At 39.1% G+C, this 24,526-nt stretch overlaps 1 protein-coding gene and 2 long non-coding RNA genes across 3 annotated transcripts; 1 reads left to right on the plus strand and 2 right to left on the minus strand.

Annotated features, from left to right (window-relative positions):
- Window positions 1-9,270: 9,270 nt before the first annotated feature.
- Window positions 9,271-9,947, minus strand: LOC115668543 (uncharacterized). The gene is made up of 2 exons (XR_008818739.1): window positions 9,879-9,947; window positions 9,271-9,554 (listed from the first exon to the last, which is right to left on the minus strand). It is a non-coding gene; the product is annotated as an uncharacterized LOC115668543 (long non-coding RNA).
- A 6,990-nt stretch (window positions 9,948-16,937) lies between these two features.
- LOC130140741 (uncharacterized) lies at window positions 16,938-18,103 on the minus strand. Its single transcript, XR_008818738.1, has 2 exons — window positions 17,712-18,103; window positions 16,938-17,370 (listed from the first exon to the last, which is right to left on the minus strand). It is a non-coding gene; the product is annotated as an uncharacterized LOC130140741 (long non-coding RNA).
- Window positions 18,104-18,296: 193 nt separating this feature from the next.
- Window positions 18,297-19,929, plus strand: LOC115694301 (probable disease resistance protein At4g27220). The gene has a single exon (XM_030621426.2). The coding sequence runs from the start codon at window positions 18,451-18,453 to the stop codon at window positions 19,927-19,929; it is 1,479 nt and encodes a 492-aa protein (XP_030477286.1). The 5' UTR covers window positions 18,297-18,450.
- The last annotated feature ends 4,597 nt before the right edge of the window (window positions 19,930-24,526 follow it).

Here is a 24,526-nt window from a genome sequence, read left to right on the forward strand (position 1 = left end):
TTAATAGTTGAAAGACTAAACTCTAGGACACTAAACATGACCAAAGTGACTTTTATTAAAAGACGACTTAATGATGCAACCTTAGTTATTTTTGGTATTTTCTTTTTATAAGAATTAAACTATATGATGTGCATGACATGCAATTATTAATTTACATGATGTTATCATTAAAATATTGACCCTAAAACGTGCGGCTTACTAAATGACGCGCACTACGTGACATGCACATTATAACACCCATTATTTCTATACCTAAATGCAATCTATATGGTTTGAATGACATTTTAGTTATATGAATTCTAAAATTAACATGCATTGCCCTACTGAGTTATGAATGTGCCTTAAGTTCTAAGCATGCATGTGACATATTATATGTAATATATACGTGATATTAATGAATTTCACGATGCATTGAAATGTCTTTTTTTCCATAATTTGTTTATATGATTTAATGACAAATTATTTTAAACAAGCTAAGTTTATCTAATCAATCACGCTTAAAAAAACATATGCGATAAACCACCTATCATGCATGAGGTAATAGAACCACATGAAAGACCCAGAGCAACTATAACAAGAAATTACCATACCAAGGTTGCTTGGCTTCAACCATGGGGAGGACATTGCAATTACCAAGCGAAACAATAAAACCGAAACTTGATGTGCCCAGAGAAGTGAGTGACCATGAATAATCAAGGCAGGAAACACGTTCCGCGTGTAAAAGGGAAGCCTCAATATTCCAACATGCAAATCTTAAAATAAGCACAAAATTAGTCAAGAACAAATTGACCTAATTTTAAAGTTCCAACATGCAAATCTCAACGTCACTTCCATTGAATTGAGGAATCAAACCACGGCAAAATCAACGCATGGAATTCAACTATTTTAAGAATTGAAATCCAGGAGTTTGATCAAAAAATAATTCAAGATAACAACTCCATTTGTTTCACAGAAAATGAATCGTTTAAAAAACATTTTTTTAATACTTGTATTGCTTATAAATTTGAATGAATGAAAAATATTTTCATTTTTATGAAGACATATAGACGTAAATTTTTGCCGATATCTATTGACTAATTATTTCAAGCAATCTTAATGATTAGTTATAGGAAAATTTTTTCCAAATCACTCACATTTTTCGCGAAACAAACACAGTCAAAGTACTATTTATTCTTCCAGCACAACCACGGATTGATGACGGCGGCTTCAGTTTGCCCAGCAGCGACGAAGGTGTTCAACAATTCAGCAATGATAGTCGTAGGGCGGCCATCGCGCTGCGATTCAGTAAGAGCGGCAACTCGGCTTTGGACCGCGAAAGGCGAGAACTTGGCACGCTGGAGAGCTGCTGGTTTCATCGAGGACTGGCAGGCTGCCGTGGTTTGTGCTCGATCGGTGATTGCCTTACGGAGGACTCCTTGAACATAAATCGATGATGGTGCGACTGGAAATCATAGAATGTTGCAGAGAAGAAAATCTGAAATCAGTGGATATATTTTCGCTATTGAGGATGATTCCTTGTCGTCCTCCTTTTTGCAAGGTGTGCCTCCGCCATTGTGTATCGTGTGCATTTTTGAGTCAATATCTATTTCGAGTGTGGACGATTCCTTTCCTGCGTCTCTTTCTCTGCTTCTTTTCCAATGCGTGTCTTGTATCGTATGAATTCAGCCCCACCTCCTCTGTATTGGGTTGTGAAATATTAGAGAAAGAGAGAGTGGGAGACCTCATGAGATCTGGGAATCCGTACGTATTTTGGTTCTACCATTGTGGCCATGTTTTCCTTTTTTTATATTTCTTTATTTGGCCGGGAATATCACTCTTATATGGCCAATTGTGATCTTGTCTTGTTTTCTCTTTTTTCGTATTCCATCTTTGGCCACCGTCTCTCTCTCTCTCTCTCTCTGTCTCTCTCTGTCTCTCTCTCTCCCCTTTGTGCAACGGTCTATCTCATGCTTTTATGTGCCCAAGTTCTTCTTTTTCTTTCAATCTTTTCTTTCCTATTCGAGATTGATTAGATGTTACTCTTACCCTATTAAATCATAGAATATGATCAAATATATATACCCTTTTATGTATTTTGTGAACCCTTGCTCCTTAAGTTACTTTCCTAATTTTGAATACTACCCATGTGTCTTTCACACGCAACTCTCGGCTGCTATAATCTTCAATGGGTTGGGTCAAATTTTGTGTTCTTTGCGGGCTTTATCCTAAAAATTCAAGACCTCTCTGCTTGACTCCATCAACTCCATTCCAATGTAATTTATGCGGGCCTATTGTTACTAAGGCTATTAAATGACAAATGCTCCTATTATGCAATTTACTTATATATTTTTTTGTCGGGAGTTGAGACCGACTCATAGTTTTCTATGTAATGAATGCCTAATTGGGTCGTCGAAATTTAGGGTGTCAACACCTCTTGAATGAGAAAATTGCTATAAAAAGTCCTAAACCTATTGCACTTGTGCTAATTTAATCCTAAACCTTTTGACCATTTGTCAATTCAGTTCATCCAATCAATTTTGATCGGAAATCATTAATGTGGATGCTAGTCATCCTACGTGGCATCGTCGATACTGTCGTGGACAATTTTTATAATTTTTTAAAAATATTTCTATTTTTGATTTTCTTTTTTCTTTACATTCTTTTTTTTTTCATTGTGGCCAGTGATGGTTGCGCCCCTCGCCCAAGCCATCGCTAGCCGTGGGCAAGGGCCACCACGCCCTCGCCCAGGCGAGCCCTTGCTAGATCCGATGAGGGACGGCCCTTGCCCGGCCGTGGGGACGGAGCCTTCGCTAGGCGATAACCTCATAAAATGCTCATATCTTTAAAAGTGGATTTTTGCATGATATTTTGCCTATCTAAATCACCAATTTCTGTTTTAAAATTTATCCAGACAGAAAATTTAAAAAATTAATGTGGAATTACTTGAGTTTGCTAAATGAGACGTGTCGGGATGATGAAAAGAAAACCTTATGAGATGAGTGGAAAAATTTTATGGCCCCAAGGTAAAGCGTTTTCTCGCAAAAGGTACACACACCGAAATGATGAGAGGCATTTCATTTCTCTATCCTAAACACTATAGGTAAACCGTTGTTTAAGCAATTTGAGCCTGAGTATTTGGAGAATTCTTTTAAATTACTCATGTCAAGAGCCACCCCGCATTGAGGCAAAATGGAGGTATAATTGACATTACAAGGTGAGAAAAATGGATAAAACTTTCTTGCCCCCACTTGAATCATTCTCCAAGTATCTTTATTGCAAATGAACTCAAATGAGAATTTAAGTACTTAAGATGTGAAGAGCATTTCTTTTTCTATTGTACACTCTATTGTCCTTTGTACAACCCAATTGAGCCTTGCAAATTCATTTCCCCACCCAGTTGACGATCATCCTCAACACTGGGGCAAGGCACATGAGTTACCACAATGACTCAGCATAATCTAGAGCGTGGATTGAAGATGAAGATCCCGAGAAGCCAAAGCGCTGAACTGTTCATGAGCCAATCGAAATGAAAATTAGAGTCTGATAAGTCTTTGAATTTTCTGCGAGGAAATGTGTAGCAAGAAAATTCCAAAAAATGATAGAAAAAATGAGAGGAAAAAAGAGAGAAAAATGAAAAAAAAAATAGAGAGAAAAAAAGAGTGGAAAAATGTTGATATAGCCCAATTGTCAATGGAAATGAAAAGTCAAAGTGTTTGTCAAGAGTGTAAAGATCGACCCCAATGTGAAGGTGGTGATTTACAAAGTCTCAGAAGAATCAATGTTGGACTCTTGTGGCCGATGAAATATCTACACAAGAAAATAATCCATAGTGAAAATAATAATACAAGATCACTAGCTTCAAACCCTTAAAAGTGTTGGACTTTGTTAGATTGGTAAGGTTGTACCGTTTTAAAAAAAACACTAACCTTTGTCGACAAGATCAAATGTTTTTCACTTTTTCCGATTCAGTGGACGGGACAAAGCAGCCTTTTAAATGAGAGTGAGGGAAAAGCCATTTTTAACTGAAAGTTTCTCATTTAGCATTTTTAAGAATTCCACTTTATGAGTGAAAATTCTCTTAGTGTAAATTCTCCCAAGTGGAATTTGTGATGCAGACGTGGTGAAATCCTTATACATAAACCTCAATTAAATTGAATCTTGAAATGTGTGTTGTAGAATAGTCTTAATTGTATATTTTTTCTATGAATGCATATATACTTGTTGTAATAATATCTGACAGGTAATGTTTCCTTGAAGATCAAATAGTTCCCACATATGCCTGGTAAGTATACCGTTACCTGGACTTCAAATTAATAATTCTATAGAAACTTTTAAATGCTTGTGGATATCAAGTGTGTGAATGTTTCAAGTACTTGTGGTTATTTAGGTGCTTCCTTTTCAAGCCTTGTCGCTCGTGCAAGTGCTTGTTTATAGTAATTTTCAAATACTCGTGGTTATCCGGGTATTTAAATGTTTTAAGTATTTGTGGTTATCCAGGTGCTTCCTTTTCAAACCCCATCGCTTGTATAGTGTTTTATACCGAAATTTTTAAGTACTTATGGTTATTCATGTGCTTGAATGTTTTACGGACCCGTGGTTATCCATGTACTTTCTATTTAATCCCCATCCCTATGTGAGTGCTTGTTTCATGAAATTTTCAAATACTTGTGGTTATCCATGTGTTTGAATGTTTTATTTTTTTTTCTTTTTTCTTTTCTTTCTTCTTTTTTTTCCAATTCCGGCCAACATACAAAAAATAATAAAAACTTAGAAAAATTAAAAAAAATGGAAAAATTGTCTGCGTCAGCTCCAGCTATGTCATGTGGTACGGTTGGCGTTCACATCAAAACTTTCCAGTTAAAATTGGCTAAAATGACTACATTGACAAATCGTCAAAAGGTTTGGAACTAAAGTGACATAATCGAAAGATTTATAACTAAATTGACCACTGTACAATAGGTTTATGACTTTTTTGGTAATACAAAGTTTCATTCTTGATGGCTCAGGTCACTAAACTATGTAGATCGGGTCCTACAACTTACATCCCTAATTTAACCAAGTTCTCATATATACATATAAATTGCATGCACTTCACTTGAAATATTCACAAAAGACAAATCACTTTCAATTTCATAAAGCATGTAATAAATATCCGCGATGGTCCATGCAATCCAAATTTTAAACAAACCAAAAAAAGAAAAGAAAAGAGAAATACAAAGCAAAACCAAAATACAATTCCATACGCGACATGAAAGTGATGGCTTGGATATAACTATATACACACGCGAATGCATAGTGGACATGCACCCACTTGTTGCGTTAGCAGTTGCGCACTAATCTGCTGGGGACACTTTCTTGTCTAAGTAGGCATTAGTTAGCTTTCACATTGATGAGAAGGGGGAGGATCATGGCTGGCCCACATTGATCTCTCCTTTTTTGGGGTAGGAGGAACTAAAGATGGAGGGGGCTTTAGAGACTCGTTTGCCGTAATTAATTCTCTAAACCATTAGGCCATCAACAACATTTGAGTGAATTTTCACTTCACCAATGATATTAACTTGATGTTAATCCACAATTAAACAGTTTAGTATGAACGGACATGAATTCTCTAAAGAAGGATTTGCGTTTTAAATTTACATCCTTAAGAGATTGACACTTTACCACAAAGCCACTGGATTGCCATAGAGATTGCCCCTATCCCCTTTCCACTTTCCCTCCCCTCATGTTGACACCTGAATTTTCGCCGACAAGTTCAATAGAGTAAAAACTCAAGACTTTGGAATCTTGATTGCGATGGAGTCCCTTTTTCGACCAAAAGGAGTTTTTTTTTATGTCTGTCAAGTGCTATTTCATTTCATTTATATATTGACATCATTTTCTTAATAAGTTAAAGGTTGACTTTTCGGTCAAACCGAGAACTCTGGCCCTCCACTCGAGTTACTAAAACACTATAAGTGTTTCCCAAGCCCCAATTACATCCAATAACTCGCGCAGTGTTTATTCCAATAATTCCTTATGAAATAATCTCTCAATCTCACGAAGGAATTGTACACAAATCTTATCATAAGATTTAATCGCTACAAACACTCGGATATCTTCATGGTGAAATTCCCTAGCAGAAACTCCTCTTTGATAATTTTCACAAATAACATCCCTTACTTATTTATAAGCAAGAATTGGATCCAAATTAGGAAACCTCCTTTTAGGAAACCTTCTCCAATTAGGAAACCATATAATTAGGAAACCTATCCAAAATATGAAACCTACTTGAAATAGGAAACTTTCCTATTCGAACTCAAACTCGATACAAATTTTCAACAATATCCACATGTGCTCGACGTTTGAGCCAAATTACAATTGCTTCGTTGGAATTTTGCTACTATTCTCCCACAGCCCCAATGGGCTCAATCACCATAGATATCTTCCAAGCCCAAGCCTCGCCTATCGCATATATTTTCGAAGTGTTTCATGAAATTAAGGTTTTTTCCGCATTTGATCCCTAATAGATGAAGTAGCAAATTTGTTCAACTTTAGGGATCACGAACAAGGGTAGCTCAATTGGTTAGGGCGTACTTTGGATTGTGTGGTTAGGCGCACTGGTCCCAGGTTCGATTCCCCAGTTGAGCACTTGTGATTTAAGTGGGGGGCCATGGCGGTGGGTTGATGTGCTAGTCTCCCCCGAGGAATAGTCGAGGTGCACGCAAGCTGGCCCGGACACCTCGGTTACCAAAAAAAAAAAAAACAAGAATTTTCCTATTTCTCTTCCTACAAAAACACTTTCAAAAAGCATATGATAAGTCCCGATGTTCATCAATTCGGTAATTTACATGCATTCACGTGGATTAGTCGACTTTGAAAGTTCAAGCACTTCATGTTTCATATAAAAAAATATTTGGAAAAATCAAGTCCTTTCATTTTATTTTATTTAGGACGTGAAGGTTCTTTAGATGAATATTCCAAGTCCGTAAATTATCGTACACGATCGTCGCAAAAGCATGTATTGATATATATCAAAGGGACAAAAATGACTCAACTTTTCAAATGTATTCGAAAAAGCACTTACTCTTAATTGAGCGATAAAAATGTGTCATCGTTGCTTTTTCCATCCAAAAAAATTACGTGGCAATTGACATGACAAATGGTGCTTACATGTATGCTAACGTGTCTTTCTTATCAATAAAAAAAGCAAAACCAATTTGACCTATTTAGAAAGTGAAATATTTATCAAAGAGAGTAAAAAACAAAAAACTTGACATATTTAGAAAGTGAAATCAATTTGACTACCCTTACCAAAAAAAAAAGAAATCAATTTGACCTCTCTGATGTAAATACATGATTTTTTTTGTCTTGATTTGGCCCACCATTTATGTGAGAACACCAAACGACACTCCATCCCACCATGAACACTGGGCCCCAACTCTCTTCCTTAATAACTTCTTGCGTCCTTTTTTCTTTTTTTTATTCATTATACTCTAACTTTCATCTCACTCTCAGACTTTTATCCTGCCTCTATTCCAAATCCCCTGAGAAGGCAGGAAATCGAACTCCCCATCTCCCCCTTCCCCAGTAAGAAGGATAGCCACTGGGGTAAACCCCAGTGGTTAATAACTTTCTATGTCCAAGTCGCAATAGAATGGTTAATAAAAAAAATGAAGAAAGAAGGACATTAAGGTCAGCTGCCGTCAACAAGAAACGACCGACTCCATCTCGGCTTGAGTTGAAAAATGTCCCCCTTCATCATTTCGTTTCCCTCTAATATTTCTCGATTAGTCAACTTCTTAATTACAACTTTGATGATAAAGTTGTGATTTTACGATGCCTTGTTTTGTTTGCCCTTGTTCGACGGTCATTTGCAATAATTTATCTCGGCAAATGGGACAGAACTACGTGATGATTTCTGTCCTCATCAATTTCCACTAATATTATACATTTCTCGGTTAATCAATATCTTAATTGCAAGTTGTTTGTTGATGAACAATGAGCATGCGGATTTGTGTTGCACATGAGAGAGAGAGAGAGAGAGAGAGAGAGAGAGAGAGAGAGAGAGAGAGAGAGAGAGAGAGAGAGAGAGAATTAATTCGAACACTTTGCTCAAAGTCAAAAAGTAGAGTCAGTAGAGTTTAGTGTAAAAATGGCCTTGCGACTTCCCAATCCAAGCAAAGTAGAGTGGAGCTCGGTATAAAAATGGACTTGCGCCATCCCAATCTATTCGAGATGAATAGAAAAGCTACATTAAAGAATTAACAATCTAAGCAAAGTCGTATTTTATGGACCAAAATTACAAACTTAACGATTTTAGAAAATTTAATCCATCGTAATTTACAAAAGGTGTGGTTAACTAATGTTCAATTGATTTTCAAACAGAGTAGGATATTTTAGTCAATTAACAATAAACATAGAACATGAAGAGGAGATGAGAGAGAGAAAAGTAGGGTCAATTGGCGATTGATCTTGTTTCCGAACATAGAAGGTTATTTTGATCAATGATAATAAAAGATGTGTATCAAATCAGGAAGAGGTGGAAATAGTCTTGCACTATTTCTTTTATTTAAAATAAAGTAATAGGAGTTTAACTTTTACTTGGTGTAGTGTTGTCCTCTAATTTATAATTTCTCACATTTACATATAGCCATTTTAAAGAAATTCTTTTTTAAATTACAGGGGACATAGCATCTGCTGTGTTTGCAACCTCTCACATACTCAAATCCAAGTGGGGGATGGTACAAAAGTCAAAACAAGTACCAGCTATCATATGTTGTTTTAAAAAGTATTTATTGCTTTCTAGCAAAATTATAAAACTGAAAGAAATTATTTAAGCTTTAATTTTTTGGGAAAGAGTTCTAAATAATCCTAACTGTTAATATTTAAAAGAATCGACGGGTGTTGAACTAGTATGCATGTAAATGTTTCTTCCGCATGTTTTGGATTTAAATTTGAATACTCATTCAAATTTCTCTCAGAAACACTTTGAGAACAGGAGAAGAAAATGAAAGAAATTTAGCCTTCTATTGCAGGTGGTAGACCAGTAACGTGTTGCCTGTCCACGTAAAATCATCTGCAAATTGTCCACGTTGACCAGTAACGTGTTACTCGTAGGGGTGAGCGGTTCCAGGTTCCTTACAGGTTCCACTTGGAACCTGGAACCTACCCTCGAGTACATGTTCCTTATTTTTTGGAACCTGGAACCTACCCGTCGAAACGTGGAACCTAGAACCTACCCTGTCACAGGTTCCAGGTTCCAGGGTCGGTTCTAGGTTCTAACAGGTTCTTTTTACTGGACCATAACAAGGATAGAGCAGAAAATTAAATTTTGGCCTTCCACTGGACCATAGTAAGTGATTATTTACGCAAGCATAAGAAGTGAAAAAGATCAAATCAGCTAATAAAAATTTGTCATCTGAATCTCAATTATTCAAAGTACCACATGATCGGAGAACCAGTTACCGAGACCCAGTAAAACCACAAAAGACATAGAAACTGTTTCCACAACTTCAGCCTCATTTGTCTTCCAATGCTTAGCGATATTCTCATATAGCGGATCATTGGGGTTTGGAGCTCTCAAAAAAGCTTGAATTCTGCAGAACAGTACATCAGAAAACACTTCCATCGGCTATTGTACAAAAAATCCAACATAAACATGCCGAACCTCAATTCCAAATACAGTAAACTTACCATTTTGCATGACAAACTCAAACAAATGCTATGGCATTAGGCTCCATAATAAAAGCACAAGATAAAGGGAGAGGGATGCCGTGAGCCAGCAAAACTAAGATCTACATCTATAACAATTTGGTAGAACTTTTGTGCTCCTTAGCTGTTTAGATTGTTAGAATGCCAATGCAGCCTATTCAGTCCCTTTCCAGAAGTCTCAAATATGCAAAGGGAAATCATTAATATACCTAAGAAGTACAGGTCGAATCTGTAGTGCAGGACTCCACTTGTCTTTCAGGATGTTGAGGCAGATCCTACCAAGCTGATTAAAAGAAAAATCACATTAAGGCTCCGTTCGTTTGGCGGAAAACATTCTTCTTTTGGAAAATATTTTCCCGGAAGTCATTTTCCTGGAAAATATTTTCCCGGAAGATAATTTTCCGGTGTTCGGCAACCAATATGAAAAAGTTTTGGAAAATATTTTTCGCCGACGAACGGCGGCCGTGCGGCGGCGGCGGCGCCGACCGGCGGCCGGCGACCGGCGGCCGGCGATCGGGCGGCCGGCGACCGGGCGGCGGCGGCGGCCGGGCGGCCGGCGACCCGGCGGGCGGAGGCGGCGACCGGCGGCAGTGGCGGCGGCGACGGGCGGCCGGGCGATCGGGCGGCGGCGGCGGCGTCGGAAGCGAGCGGCGGCGGCGGGTGGCGGCGCTGCGGCTGGCCGGCGGCCGGCGGCGGCGGCGGGCGGCGGCGGGCGGCGGCGGGCGGCGGCGGGGCGGCGGCGGCGGCCGACCTTAGTGAAGAAGAAGAAGAAGAAGAAGCTCCGGAAAATGATTTCCACTTTTGAAGAAGCGGAAATCATTTTCCATAGACTTAGGCTATTTTGTGAAGGGGGAAGGAAAATATTTTCCCACGGAAAACGTTTTCCGCCCCCCGAACACCGGAAAACCCGGAAAATATTTTCCGGGAGAATATTTTCCGCCAAACGAACGGAGCCTAAGAATCAGATGGATATTCCAGCCAAAAAAAGAAAAAAAAAGTTGTAATAGTATCTTTTCAATATTGAGATGGTATACTTTTGTGAGAAACCTAACAGGCACAAGTAATGATTAGAAGCTAAACCCCACGAATCACCACTATTTTTGAATAAAGCAGTTGAAAACCTCAGGACAAATAAAAACTTCAAAAGTACTTAAGTGAAGACCCAGGTGTAACGACCCGGTCCGACGAGGGCGGGGAGTGGTTGCCGGGGCCAGAGGGCCTGGACAAGGAGCGGCTCCTGGCAGGCTTCTAGGATGGCAAGGGGGGCATGTCTCTTGTCCCACATCGCTTAGGGGGGAGTCCTGGGCTAGTTTATAAGGCTTGGGTTCTCTATTCTGTGTAACGCGTTTTAAAGCCGTGAGGGTCAATGGGCCCAAAGCGGATAATATTACACAGTGTAGACCCCGGGTCCTTACAAATGGTATCAGAGCAGACTCCCGACCGCGTGTGGGGCCACAGCGAAGACGCTGTGCTCGAAGGAGGGGAGAATGTAATGACCCGGTCCGATGAGGGCGGGGAGTGGTCGCCGGGGCCAGAGGGCCTGGACAAGGAGCGGCTCCTAGCAGGCTTCTAGGATGGCAAGGGGGGCATCTCTCTATCCCACATCGCTTAGGGGGGAGTCACAAAGCCTTGAGGGGTGTATGATCCCCAAAGAGGACAATATTGGACTGGGATGGATTGGGGCCCTACCCCAGACAACGCGTTTTAAAGCCGTGAGGGTCAGTGGGCCCAAAGCGGACAATATTACACAGTGTAGACCCCGGGTCCTTACACAAGAGTCAGCAACGCTGGCAATGTCCAGCTTCATCTGAGAGTTATCTAAGCAACCATATGCATATGTTCGCATAACCAATCAAATCAATCAGAATAGCTAATAGATGAACCGTAAAAAGAGTTGCTTGGACAAGCAACATGCAGACTGGAGGGAGCCACTCAGCAGTCAGAATGAAGCGAAATCCAATATGACCTACAACAGTAAGCCAATCAATTTTTTTGCCTGCCACCTGAGGCAAATCCTACTCCACTTTAAACATGGTTCACTGCGGACAACTAAAGCTGCCCAAAAATCAACAATCCCTTGGAACCATCTAAGGAAGACCAAAACGATTCATAAAAATTGACTGTGATTGCTAAACTTTCTAGATAGCAGAAGTGAGCAAAGAGTCGAGACACAGTTCTGACAGAAATGCAAAGGCTCTAGAAACAAGAGGAAAGCCATTACCCCACCATGAAACCGAGAAAAAAAGAAGAAGAGAGTTTGAAACAATTATAAAGGGAAAGATGAATCAATGTCCTATTCATCTATTTTTTTTTGGGTAAGCAATTACTGTCTTTAAACTAGCATGTAACTTTCATTGTCAACACCAAGGCATAAATTGATTATGTAGCTTTCACAACCCATTTACAGAGCACTTGCAATCTAGCACCTCTACTTGATTGAGATTCTGTGCTGGAAAGAACCAAGCAGCAGATACCATGACGATAGAAGTTACTATATATTGAAAGAAAAGATCGTGCTTAAGTGAAAATTACCTAAGGAGCAGCCATAGGATATTCTTCAGGCAAAAACAACTCTAGTTTGAAAACTCCTCGTGCAAAAAGATTGCAAAAAGACAAGCAAACAAGTTAATTAAGAAATTAGTTATGACAGAACAAATTTTTTAGGAACCACCGGTTTGAGTGCAAGTTAACTAAGTTAGATTCTCCATCAAATTTTTATTTAAAATTTTCACCCATACTTGCAGAAAACACAATTTAGAAAGAGCTTTCCAGCACCTGCTTCATATTTTCCATTTTTAGTTCATTAATCACGGCTATATATTCACTTTTACATAAATGGCTACCATGAAGATAGACATGCGCAATAAATTTAAGGGGAACAGAACATGTAACTCACAATGAATGGAATGAATGCTATCCAGAAGTATGTATGCTAGCCTGCACAGAGAAAAGTAAAAAGCAGAGGTCACGTGATAACAATCACAACATCCGGCCACACTCAAATACATAAACTACGCAAAAGGCACTGGTGAGAAAATAATGTGCATTTACAATAATAAATTGGACCTAACAAGTCTATGGTTTTCAACATGGCACTTTTATACACTCAAAGCAGATGAACCTCAAAAGCATCACTAAAAGATTAAATAGTGGCATGCATATCCATGAAGACAGGCATGGCGATAAATAAACAATTTCATTAATGCAGATTGTTATAAAAGAACACTTCTGGCCATTAAAGCAATAAAATAAAATAAGTATTAGAAAGCCTCACCACATATATTCATTCTTCAACTGGTAAACTCTATTTACCGACGATAATGTCCTCATCAAGACAATCCATATTTAAAAAAAAACGAGACTAAATTAAATATTCACTTATTAGATATATAAAATGAATTACAATATATAAAGATATAAACATCACTTACCCAACTCAAATTTTTCTGCATTCTCGATGCACTCTTCAACATTAATCGACACACGAACGGCTCTCAACCAATCTTGAGTACAAATCAAAGCTTCCACTACTTTGGGTGTCAAAGAATTTCGAAAGCCATCAAGCACACGACCCAATGTACTAAAAGTTGACTCCGAAGCAACAGTAGTTACGGGAATAGACAAAATATCTCGAGCCATCAAAGATAGGATCTTATATTTTGAGCCGCTAGTCTTCCACCACATCAAAAGGTCAAGATCAAGAATATTTTCATTTTTATCTTGAAGATACCGATCAAGCTCAGATTTGTTGTCATCGCACTCTGTTTGATTCGAGTGCATAACGGATTTCCGAAAAGCTTGGGGGTCATACTTCTTCTTACCTTTGTTACCACCGACATCGGCATTAGAACCACTACTACTTGCACTCAAACCTTGGACACCAAAATTTCAATCACTTGCAGCAAGAGAAGATTGCTCATAAAATTCATACAAACGCTCCAATGCATCCTTCACCTTATAATGCATCATTAACTTTTGATTCATCATCATAAATGTGTCCATAAAAGAAATTCACATAATTCAACTTGACTCTAGGATCCAACACAACCGCAATCAACACCACCATATGCACTTTATCCAAACTCCCATAATATTTGTCAAATTTTTCTTTCATTTTCCTATCCATAGTTTGAAGTTTAGGATCCGAAGCATCCGGCGCCACATCTTTCAGATATTTATACAAAAAAGCTATCCCATCAAAGTAATAATTTGAAGTAACATATGAACTCCCCGGCATCCGATTGGTGGCATCATTGAATAGTTTTAGAAATTCCGAAAGAACAATGGCATTTTTCCAATCATCATCTTTAGGAAGATCATCATTAAGCTCACCCACAAAAGATGGATCGTCTTCTTCCATCCTTTCAAAAGCTTTTCTGAATTTTATGGCGGTGTCTAACATGTGATAAGTGGAGTTCCATCTAATGGTGACGTCAAGAATAACCGAACCCTTGTAGGTGATCCTTTCACCCTCAATGTGTTGGTCCTCATAGGAGAACTCCTCACATACCTAACCACATTTCGGATACGTGCAATAGATTCACGTACCGTAGTCAAGCTATCTTTAACAATCAAATTTAATATATGAACGGTACACCTCATGTGTAAAACACTACCATCTAAGATCAACAACCTTTCTCTTGAAAGTCTTTCCTTCAAATAAGCAATTGCAACATCATTCGAACTACCATTATCAACGGTGATTGTGGACACCCTTTTTTCTATTCCCCACTTGAAAATGCATTTCTCCACCATTTTCTCAATTTCCCTACCCTTGTGACTATGCATCACCACAAAATTGATGATTCTTTTATGCAACTTCCAATTTTCATCAATAAAATGTGCAGTGAGACACAAATAATTCAGATTTTGAATGGAAGTCCATGTATCAGTCATGAGTGCGATCCTAGAATTAATCTTACCAAAGTAAGTCTTCAAACAAGTTCTTTCACAAAAATACAACTTCATGCAATCTCTAGCCACTGTAAAGCATGATAAATGTTTGAAGAGAGGTTGTAACTTAGTGACAAACTCACGAAATCCAACACGCTCAACCAAGGAAAAAGGTTATTCATCAATTATGATGAACCGAGCAAGCATTTCCCTAGAACGTTCTTGATTAAACGACCATGTCGATAAGACACTATCAGTACTCGAATCTCCCACTGCCTTACTAGCCACGTCTACATTATGTGGTGTAAAGAATTTTTGCCTTTTATCTACATTGCGAGGAAATTTCTTGGACGTTGTCAAGTGCTTCCTCATTGCGGAAGTACCGTTAGCAACACGGTGCTTTAACACAGACTTACAATGAAAGCACTTCACCTGATATGTTTTTCCAACATTATCTTTGATTCTCTCATAATGATTCCAACAATCGGATGTATACTTCTTATCACAAGGAGGAAGACCAAGTACCTTGTTTCTCACACTCATGGTATTGGATGTCTCTTCTTCATTTTCATCGCCCGACAATTCCAATTCTGTGATCGGAGTCATCTCCTCACATCCCTCCACCCCCATTGACATGTTATCTTGATAAGTCAAGCAAACAACACTAGCCAAGCAAACAACACGAGAACAAATTACCATCCGCAACATCAAAGAGACCGGCACACATAATGAAAATCGCAACTATACACTAAAACTAAGATAGGAAGTTGAAGGAAGAAAAGGGCAATGCTGACGGACCTAATTCACCCAATTCAATCTTAATTTTCAACCCACTCAGAACCACCGAAAGGGGTAGCAGTTCAACCAGAACAGAAATCTGCAATAAAAGATGTCAGATAAACATGAGAGAGAGAGAGAGAGAGAGAGAGAGAGAGAGAGAGAGACAGAGAGAGAGGAAGGGAGCTCTACCTCGGGGTTTTATAGATCTACAACTGAATCTGATATAGCATCCTTAACCGCTGCAGCTACGACTTCAAAGCATTTGTGGCAGTCCAACAAAGGTAGTAAATTAGAACCATCAAATTTATCTTTTGAATTCTTCAGCTCTGTCTCTTCAAGTCCTCTTCTATTATATCCAACTACAAACTAGAGGCCAATGGAAGAGTCATTCAATTTATGAGCAGACACATTCACAAAATGGACCAATTTATAAGGATGCATAACGAGATTGTAATAGCTCTAATTCGATTGAAGGGAGAGGAGAAGACTTCGTGTGACAAGGTAATCTTACCACAGATCCCTAAAAATTTAACCTTGATTAGACATAATATTTCCAAAGATTAAGAATATTACTACTTGTAGTTTCAAAATATCAAATCCACAGTATATTGCTAGAAATGATCATCACTGATACAAGTGATTGCAAGCGTAACAACCAAGTAGGCTCAATCTGTAACCTTTACTTTACATGTCCTTTCATCTTTATACAGTTTTCCTTTACCAACAGATTATAGCCTGTAGAGGAGTTGCATGGAAAAGAAGACAGCTCTTCATCTGTATCTAAAGAGTATAGATGAATTATGACTCACACTTTGATCTAATGGGTGACTTCACTCCTCAAATCAAAAGCTCGTACTAATGACTAAGGCAATAACCTGATTTTTCTATGGTTCATCAAAAGATACTTCCTATGGGACAATACAAATATACTTTAAAAAGAAAAGATCAAAAGCATGACATGAGGCAAAGTGCTAGAAGGAAGAGATTCTAATCAACAAATTGCCCTTCCATTCTTCTGTCTGTGCTAGTGTCTGCTTTTACAACCAAAGTGTTTCAGCTTTTACAACATCTTTGGCAAATATCTCAAAGCTCCAATGACATGCAAAGGCAGCACCTTAAAGCTATTTCTAGGAAGTTGCTCCAGCCAACCAGTTCATCACAACACAACTACATCACAAAGAATTTCAGCATGGCTATTTTATTACACCAAACAGACCATGTAGCTTCTCTCAAGAAGCAAACATGGAACTTTGATTTTCTCTCATCAAGGGGGAAAAAGTCCACGACTTTCAGTTTTACTACAAAGATCAATAACTTGGAACAACAGATAGACCATGTTAACAACTACATAGGACATACTTCCATCCAATACTCGGATGCTGTTTGGTATCTTTGAGGTCATACAGCTATGAAAGTGTTGCACTGTGAAGTATTTGCTCTCCAGCTTCCAAAAGCTGCAACATCCCTTTCTAAAGATGTAGGTGATGTTGGGCAGTCATACCAAACATCCAACTAAGATAGCTGGTGACAAGCTTACAGGAATCCTGCACAGTAGGAAAGCAGGGCTGAAAAAATCCATAAACACAAGCAACAAGTGCAAGGGAGTGCTGATCACTTAAAAATTGGAAAGCATGTGTGCTACATAGAAGAAATAGCACAAAGATGAAACTAAGGCTGGCTTCAAGCCAGTCTTGAAGCTCGGGCTGAACCTTTTGACTAAATGTTGAAGACAAACTAACAGGATTTTTCCTTTTCTTTTTCTTCTTGTGGATGAACTGGGCCTGTCTAATAACCTTAAGGTTTACCAAAAAAAACAAAGACAGAGCCGCTCATGAACACGATACTGTAGTTACTGCATGAAAGGAATGAAACTATACACAAAACTCAATAAAGCCATTAAGCTAGCTACTCATACATAAATAAACAAGTGGTACAAGCAGATCGTGAGCTTACATCTCGTGTTCCAAAGAAATGCACAAAGTGCTTTTTCGGGTCTGGAGTTTGGTGCCAATCCTCTGGCCTGCTAATCTGAAGACAAAAAAAATCATCATTCATGGAGCAACCATCATACAAAAGATGCGCACCACATCACAATGATTAAATCCAGAAAGGTTCACTTCCAAAGTGTTGGGCAGAAACAGTACACAATGCGAGCAAGTAAGAAAATCCAAAAAGACCAGCCTCCCCAAACGTAACGGCCGACCACCTATTCACTTCACAACATAAATTAAATCAAACTAAACCATTTTCCAACCGCGAGAAGGCAAAAAAAGAAGAAGATAGAAAGTAAAAACTTGCGCTTGAACACCCAAACAAAAATGAGAAAAACACGCAACAATCAAAGGGAATACAGAGCAAAAAGCGCTAACCTTGGTAGGCCAAGCAGGGTGGCCCTTGACTTTGGCAAGAACGAGATCGCCCAAACTCAACTGACGCTTACTCTTGTCCTTGCTCGCTCCCTTCTTGCGCCCTCTAGCCAGAATCGGAAACCCTAGAAAAAGCAGAGACCGCGAACGAGCCGGACCGCAGTTGATGAAGATAGAGGAAGAGCCGAGGCGGACACCGAATGGAGCGAGGAGAGGCAAGATGGTCTCGTCGAGTCGTGGGTGTTGGGAGTGGGAGAGAGAGCGCAATGGAGGAGTGACCGAGCGTGGGGAAATTTGGGAATAAACTAAGGAAGTTAGGGTTTTTACTTTTTAGTAAGAGAGAGAGCCGGTTCCTAAAAAATTGGAACCGGGAACCGGAACCTCTCACCCTAGAACCGGGAACTGAACTGGATCCGCCGGTTCGGTTCTTCGATTCTCGGTTCTACCTTGGAATCGTGCTCACCCCTAGTTACTTGCGTGCGCCGAGTGCAGTAACTGTACATTCTTTCTTGCATGCATTGTGCCTCTCTCTCTCTCTCTCTCCCCCCTTTGGTTTTGTTTCGCTGTTCTCATTGTTTTATCACTTTGCTCTTCCTTTCTTTTCATTCATCCAGTGATTAGTTCTATTCTCTGTTCAGTTTCCTTCGCAGAGATTTGTTTAAGCAATTAATCATAGGAGGCAACAACAAAAGGAACAAAGGCGGGGGGAAAAAGGAATTTCTAGAAATTAAAAGAAGAAATTATGGCTGAGGCAATTGCTACCTCCACTGCATCAAATCTTGTGTCGAAACTATGTGAGTACCTGATTGCTCCCATTGGACGCCAATTTGGGTATGTGCTGTGCTACAAGAGCTACCTTGAAGATCTCAAAAATGGAATCAAGAAGCTGGAGACTGCGAACGAAAGGGTGCAACATTCCGTCCAAGAAGCCAAGAATAACGGAAAATCTATAGAAAATGATATTATGATTTGGTTGGAGAGCGTGGAGGATAAGGCTAAGGAAGTACGAATCCTGTTAGAACATGGTGAAAGTGCAAACAATGCTTGCTTTGGTGGGTGCCTTCCCGACCCCTTGGTGCGCCATCCAATTGGTAGGAAGGTGAAGAAGATAACTCCAGTCATTCAAGGACTCCATGATGAAAGCACGAGTAGTAACTTCCAAAAGGTCTACTATGAGAATACTCCAATAGGAATTGTCCCTCCTACCACTTCCACTACAAGATCTGTTGACAAGAAAGAAGATGTCCTGGAGTCGAGGGCTTCAATCACAAAGGATGTAATGAAGGCTATAGCTGATGACAAGGTTTATGTGATTGGGGTGTATGGACCAGGTGGGGTTGGCAAGTCCAAGCTTTTGGAGGACATCGAAAGGCGAGCAAAGGAAGAAAAGTTGTTCGGTGTGGTTGCCATGGCAGAAGTATCACGCAACCCAGATCTAAGAAGAATCCAGGGAGAAATCGCTTATGCATTGGGTTTACAGATAATGAATGAGGAAACTGCCCGTGGGAGAGCAGACCTTCTGCGCAAAAGGTTGGAGAGTGACTCTAAGAAAAATATTCTCATAATTTTAGATAATTTGTGGAAGAAAATAGAGTTGAACGAAGTTGGAATCCCTTGCGGATACGACAATAAAGTAAGAGGCTACAAGCTATTGATAACATCTAGAAGACGAGAAGTTTTGCGCGCTGATATGGGCTCTGATCGAGAATTCCGACTCAATGAGTTAGAGGATGGAGAAGCACGAAGACTTTTTGAAAGGATAGTGGGGGACAGAGTTAATGATCTTGATATTAAACCCTGGGTAGATGGAGTAATCAAGAATTGTGGAGGCTTGCCACTTTTGATTGATTCGTTGGCAAAAAGGTTGAAATACGGAGATTTGGCTGCGTGGAGGATTGCTTCGACCCATATGGACGTGTCAGATGCAAAATCAATAGTAGAACTAAATTACAATGACTTAGAAGATGAGAGAATCCGATCATTGTTCTTGATTTGTGCTCTAGACTCTGGGAGTATTCTCATGAGGTGTATCCTTGCCTACTGTATGGGTTTGGGTTTATACAAAAAAATTCAACAAGACCATCGAAAATGCAAAAGAGATAGGTTGATTATGGATTTACATAGCCTACAGGACTCTTCTTTGTTATTAGATAGTGATGACATGAAAGAGCTTAGAATGCATGACATATTTGTGGACGTGGTGTTGACACCTGATTTTTAACTTTTTTTTTGTATATTCAAAAATCTCAAAATTAGGATTAGGAATCTTGGTCAAGCCTAGAAACCTATTTCTAGACCAAAAATAATTTTTTTTAGCATTTTCCTGAATTTTTCTTTAATTTCTTTTAGTCAAAATGAGTGAGAAAATCAAGAAAAATAGCAAATGGAATCATAAAATTCCATAAAAATATTCCTTAGTCTTATTTTAAATCCAATTTCATCAATACATAATCAATTTTGGAAAATCTCAATCGGGTATGTGTTTTTCCCAAAATTGGGCAAAATCAAACCCAAATTGAACCAAAAATACAATTAAATATTTTCTAGTCATTTTTAAGTCATAGTGTCTTCACAAAAAATGATTCTGGGACCTTGAATTACATAATAGTCATTCCAATTGCACAATTTGTCAGTAAAATAAAAAATCCCCAAAATTCAATTGGAAATTAGGAATTTTAAGCCCAAATTGGGAATCGTGTCCAATTCGAAATTGTTGAACCATAAGACTATCATTTATAGGGTTAATAAGATGTGGGTAATTCAATTTTGGCATTAATTTTTCCTAATCAGATCATTAAGACATCGAATTGAACAAAATCCCAATAACCCGAATACAACAATTTGAAAATCTTGGACATGGTTATGTCAAAAATTGGGGAAAATCACATATTTGGGTTTAAAATGTGACGAGGAACTCAATTTTGGAGTTTAATTTTGAAAATTTGGTCGAAATTGAGCTTAATTTGAAGTTTTAGTCTAAACCGGAACTGCCGGGTCAGTCGGGTCGACCCGACCCGACCCAGGTCAGTCTTCTTCCTTACCCGGTTCGCCCAGAACACAATAAAACCTAGAAAATTCCAGTTCGTGCCCGAGACGCGCCTTGTCTCAGCTTCACTCACTCACAGGGTCACGTGCCAACGGGTCTCTGTTGCGGATACCAATTCCAAGGACATCAGATCCATGCTCAAGTCTCAATTGGACGTACTGGCATGTTTGGCCGTAGGCCAGATTTTGGCAGACCGGGCAAGGGAAGCTGGTGTGTGCACAGCTTCCTATACTCCAAGAGACAGGGACAAGTTTGAAGGAAAAATCATAGCAGTAGTTCAATCTCTGATTAACAGTGGCATCGATACTAAAGTTTACCTTAACTGATTTTCCCACCTTGAGCATGATCTTGTTTATGTGCACAACTTCTTGTAGGAATATACTTACATCTTTGATATTGATTTGAGAATACGCAGGATGGTAGAATTGGTTCATTTGCTGGTTAAATATAGATAGTAGTGAATGTTTGTTCGACACGAGCAAAATCCGATTTTGTTTTTGCTTTGTCGAAATATTTACCTTCTGGATTCTTGAATGAGCATTGTGATAGCTATCAAAGTTTCATATATCTTTCTCTAATTTTACATGGCGTTGATATTGACTCTGGCTTTTGAAACGTTATGGATGTCCATGCCATGATGATTAGTTCATCCAATCTTCTTTTAGCAGACAATTATTTACAAGGTTAGGTCCCCAGGTCTTGATAGTCCGAAGCACTATTATCACGTGGATTGGCAAGTAATATCCTACTCAAATATTCATTATTTAAGTTATTTTAGTTGTTTACTGTTCAACTTGAGTTCGCAGCATATAGATATAGATAGCTATTACTTTGTCCACCTTTATGACTTTATAATGAATAATTAATTAATATGTATGATGTGGTAATTGTATTCTTGTAGAAAATTTGTACACTATATATACAGTGTTATTTAGTCAGTCTTTGTTCTATTCTCTGAGTTTGACTATTTAGACAAGAAGTAAGGCTCATTGAAAGATGAATTCATCTGATCTGCTACTCTTTGAATTTTAATTATAGCCGATTTACTTGGGTGGAAACTAAAAAAACATTTAGAAATTTTTGTCCACTCTATAACCTGTGTTTTTTTACCTGAATAGAAGTATCGATCATGCCGAAGTGAGTCTCTCTCTCAATCGCAATGAGCTCAAGGTAAAACATTGTTGGACCATCAAAGAGAGAGAAAAAGGCCTTGGATCCAGTTTTTTTGTAATCCGACTCTAAAAATTGTTTCAAATGAGTTCACAAAATTTGTCAAATAGGTCACATAATTAAAGTACCACATTCATTTCCAGGACATGTTTGTATTGACACTTAAATTTTGGCTCACAAATTAGTCGTTCATCTCCTAAGAAAAATAGGGATCGAATTTCGTTGATAATGATATAATTTGACCGCTAAACAAAAATATCGACGTCGCATAATTTTACATTTTATATTCTTCATTGCATTTAGACATTAGAAACATTTAGGTTTAGCTATACTGCATTTGCATCAAGGGAAGCACGAGGCCGATCATGAACTCGTTTCTAATCGACCCGATAAACGGCCCTACATTAACGCGAAGTCTAGGCCTATTCTGTCATTTAAAGTCGAGCCCACAAGCTCGGTCCCCTTCTCTCTCTCCAAATTCAAGCACTTTCTGTTCCCTCCATTTGTTTGACCGAAATGTCATTTAATCATGCCAAATATGACTCCATTCCTTGCCGCCTCGGAATCTCGGACCATTTCAAGCAAAGCGGGAATCAAGGCATATGAGATAATGGGGATGCTGAAATTGACGAAGGAAAGGATTAAACTTCGTGTAGGGGAAAGATTGAATTAGGTTTTGACTGAAATTAGGAGGAGGAAGCTGGAGATCTCGGGCAGAAAGCAAAAGGAAGAACAAGGCCCTCACGTTTTCTTAAAATACCTGGAGCATCGCCAGACAAATGAGGATCTCCTCACTTGGTCTTTCACCAAAATTCCTCGTCTGCAGATCTCCCTTCACCCATTCATTCTTCACGGGAACTCAAATGGTGCCGTGACACAAGAAATACTTTTGTCGGTTTTGTAAAAGGAGAACGCCAATCAGCATCGTAAAAAGAAGGACCGAAAGAGGAAATGGTAAAAGATATAGGAAAGGAAATGGAATTGGTGGCTCAGCAGAACGTGAAAAAGGACAAGAAGGATGTGGGAAGGCCGTGGGATGATGTAAACAAGAACAAAGATGGAAGGGAGTGGGACAATCGGTGGAGGTGCACAATCGCTCACATTCACGCTTTCGTATCCATTCACTCAATCTTGCGCATCAGAAGCGGAGGAGACTCAGGCAAGAACGAGCAGCGCTTCCGTCGTCCACCGTTGTCCCTGGAGTCGTCTAAATTCCTCAGTTTACTCTGATCGCGTTTAACTCGGTTGAAGCCCAAAGTCATCTTCTCCAATCACGAAACTGACTGGTAGACTATGTGCGCATGTCTGAACCCCTGTTTGTTGATCCTAATCAGTTGTTCACTGCCGTTTCTTCATTGGGTTTGGCAGTTGAACCGCGGACATAGCGTTTGCAATAATCATGGATTTCTCTACATTAACACCTAGACGATTATGATGTCGCGCACTTGGAACACCTCAAGCTCACAAATAAATCAGGAGGCTCTCAGTTTAGAGGATAATTCAGCCACGCTCCCAAAGCAGTATTTAATTCACTGAGAACAAAGTAAATGGAAGCACCAAGGTATGAACTCTAGGCCATCAAAGGATGAAGCATCAATTCGCAACATATGATCAGTACATTGAACAATAACATACAAATCACTCCTACGCAATCCCAAATTGATCAATTAATTCATCATTGTCATCTCCGAGGCAAAACGTCGAACAGGCGGTGAGCATGAAGGGTGAGGTGTTATACAAACAGGAATTCCTATCAATTGGCTGAAGATGACAGAGAAAGCGATTTTCTCGGTGTGTGCGTTGTGTTCTTGCTTCGCTCAGTTCCTCAGCTCTCGCGCGCGCACCAAACTTTAGAGAGTGCGTTGTGGTTGTTGTTGTTGTGAATGAATTCTGCTGCAGAGCGTGAAATTCATCAGCTCTAAAGGAATCTCCATCGCGTTAGACGACAGAGAGAGAAAGAGCATAAGAGAAGTTCGATCGGTGGTGGTGATAAGCGTTGTCGCTCTGCTCCGTTACGGCCGAGGCTTTGGTGGTTAGCGACGGAGATGTGACGGCGGCTGTTACTGATCGGAGATGGTAGACGATCAAGTTGACGGTGATGGAGCTGAACTTTATGGGTTGATTCATGCATATTTATTTCAGCACTCAGTTGACTTTCTTAGTTCAATTTCGTGTTTTGAAAATAATAATAATAAAATTAAAGGAAAAGGTGAAAAAAAACAAAATAAATAAGAATAGATTGCATCTCCATCGAAAAATACATCTAGGATTGCATGTGAGGGAACGGAAGCAGATTGCTTTACATTTAGATAGTATCAATTAGATTCTTATTTCTGTATATCATAGTTCATTTTAGGGAAATAATTTATTTAGTATTCATACAGTACCTCTTGTTTGCATAATTAAGTGGTGGTTTATCTTGGAGAGTTTATATCGAGTTTCCATTTATAGCTCATGAGAGTCGTGTCCGGGCCTTAACAATAAGGCTTTATGAATTTTAACGGATATGATTAGGGTTCTTTATTTTTTTGCACCTCTATATTTTTTTTTGGTTAATATTTATTATTGCTTGCTTGTTATTTTTGCTGTTCCAATGCTATGC

This window comes from Syzygium oleosum, unplaced genomic scaffold (assembly GCF_021117445.2).
Source record: "Syzygium oleosum isolate NSW1041296 unplaced genomic scaffold, Sole_v2.1 Sole_v2.01, whole genome shotgun sequence".
Classification (NCBI taxonomy): domain Eukaryota; kingdom Viridiplantae; phylum Streptophyta; class Magnoliopsida; order Myrtales; family Myrtaceae; genus Syzygium; species Syzygium oleosum.

What these genes read in the sequence shown, in the direction of transcription:
- LOC115694301 (XM_030621426.2), top strand. Translation starts at nt 18,451, where the DNA reads ATGGCTGAGGCAATTGCTACCTCCACTGCATCAAATCTTGTGTCGAAA.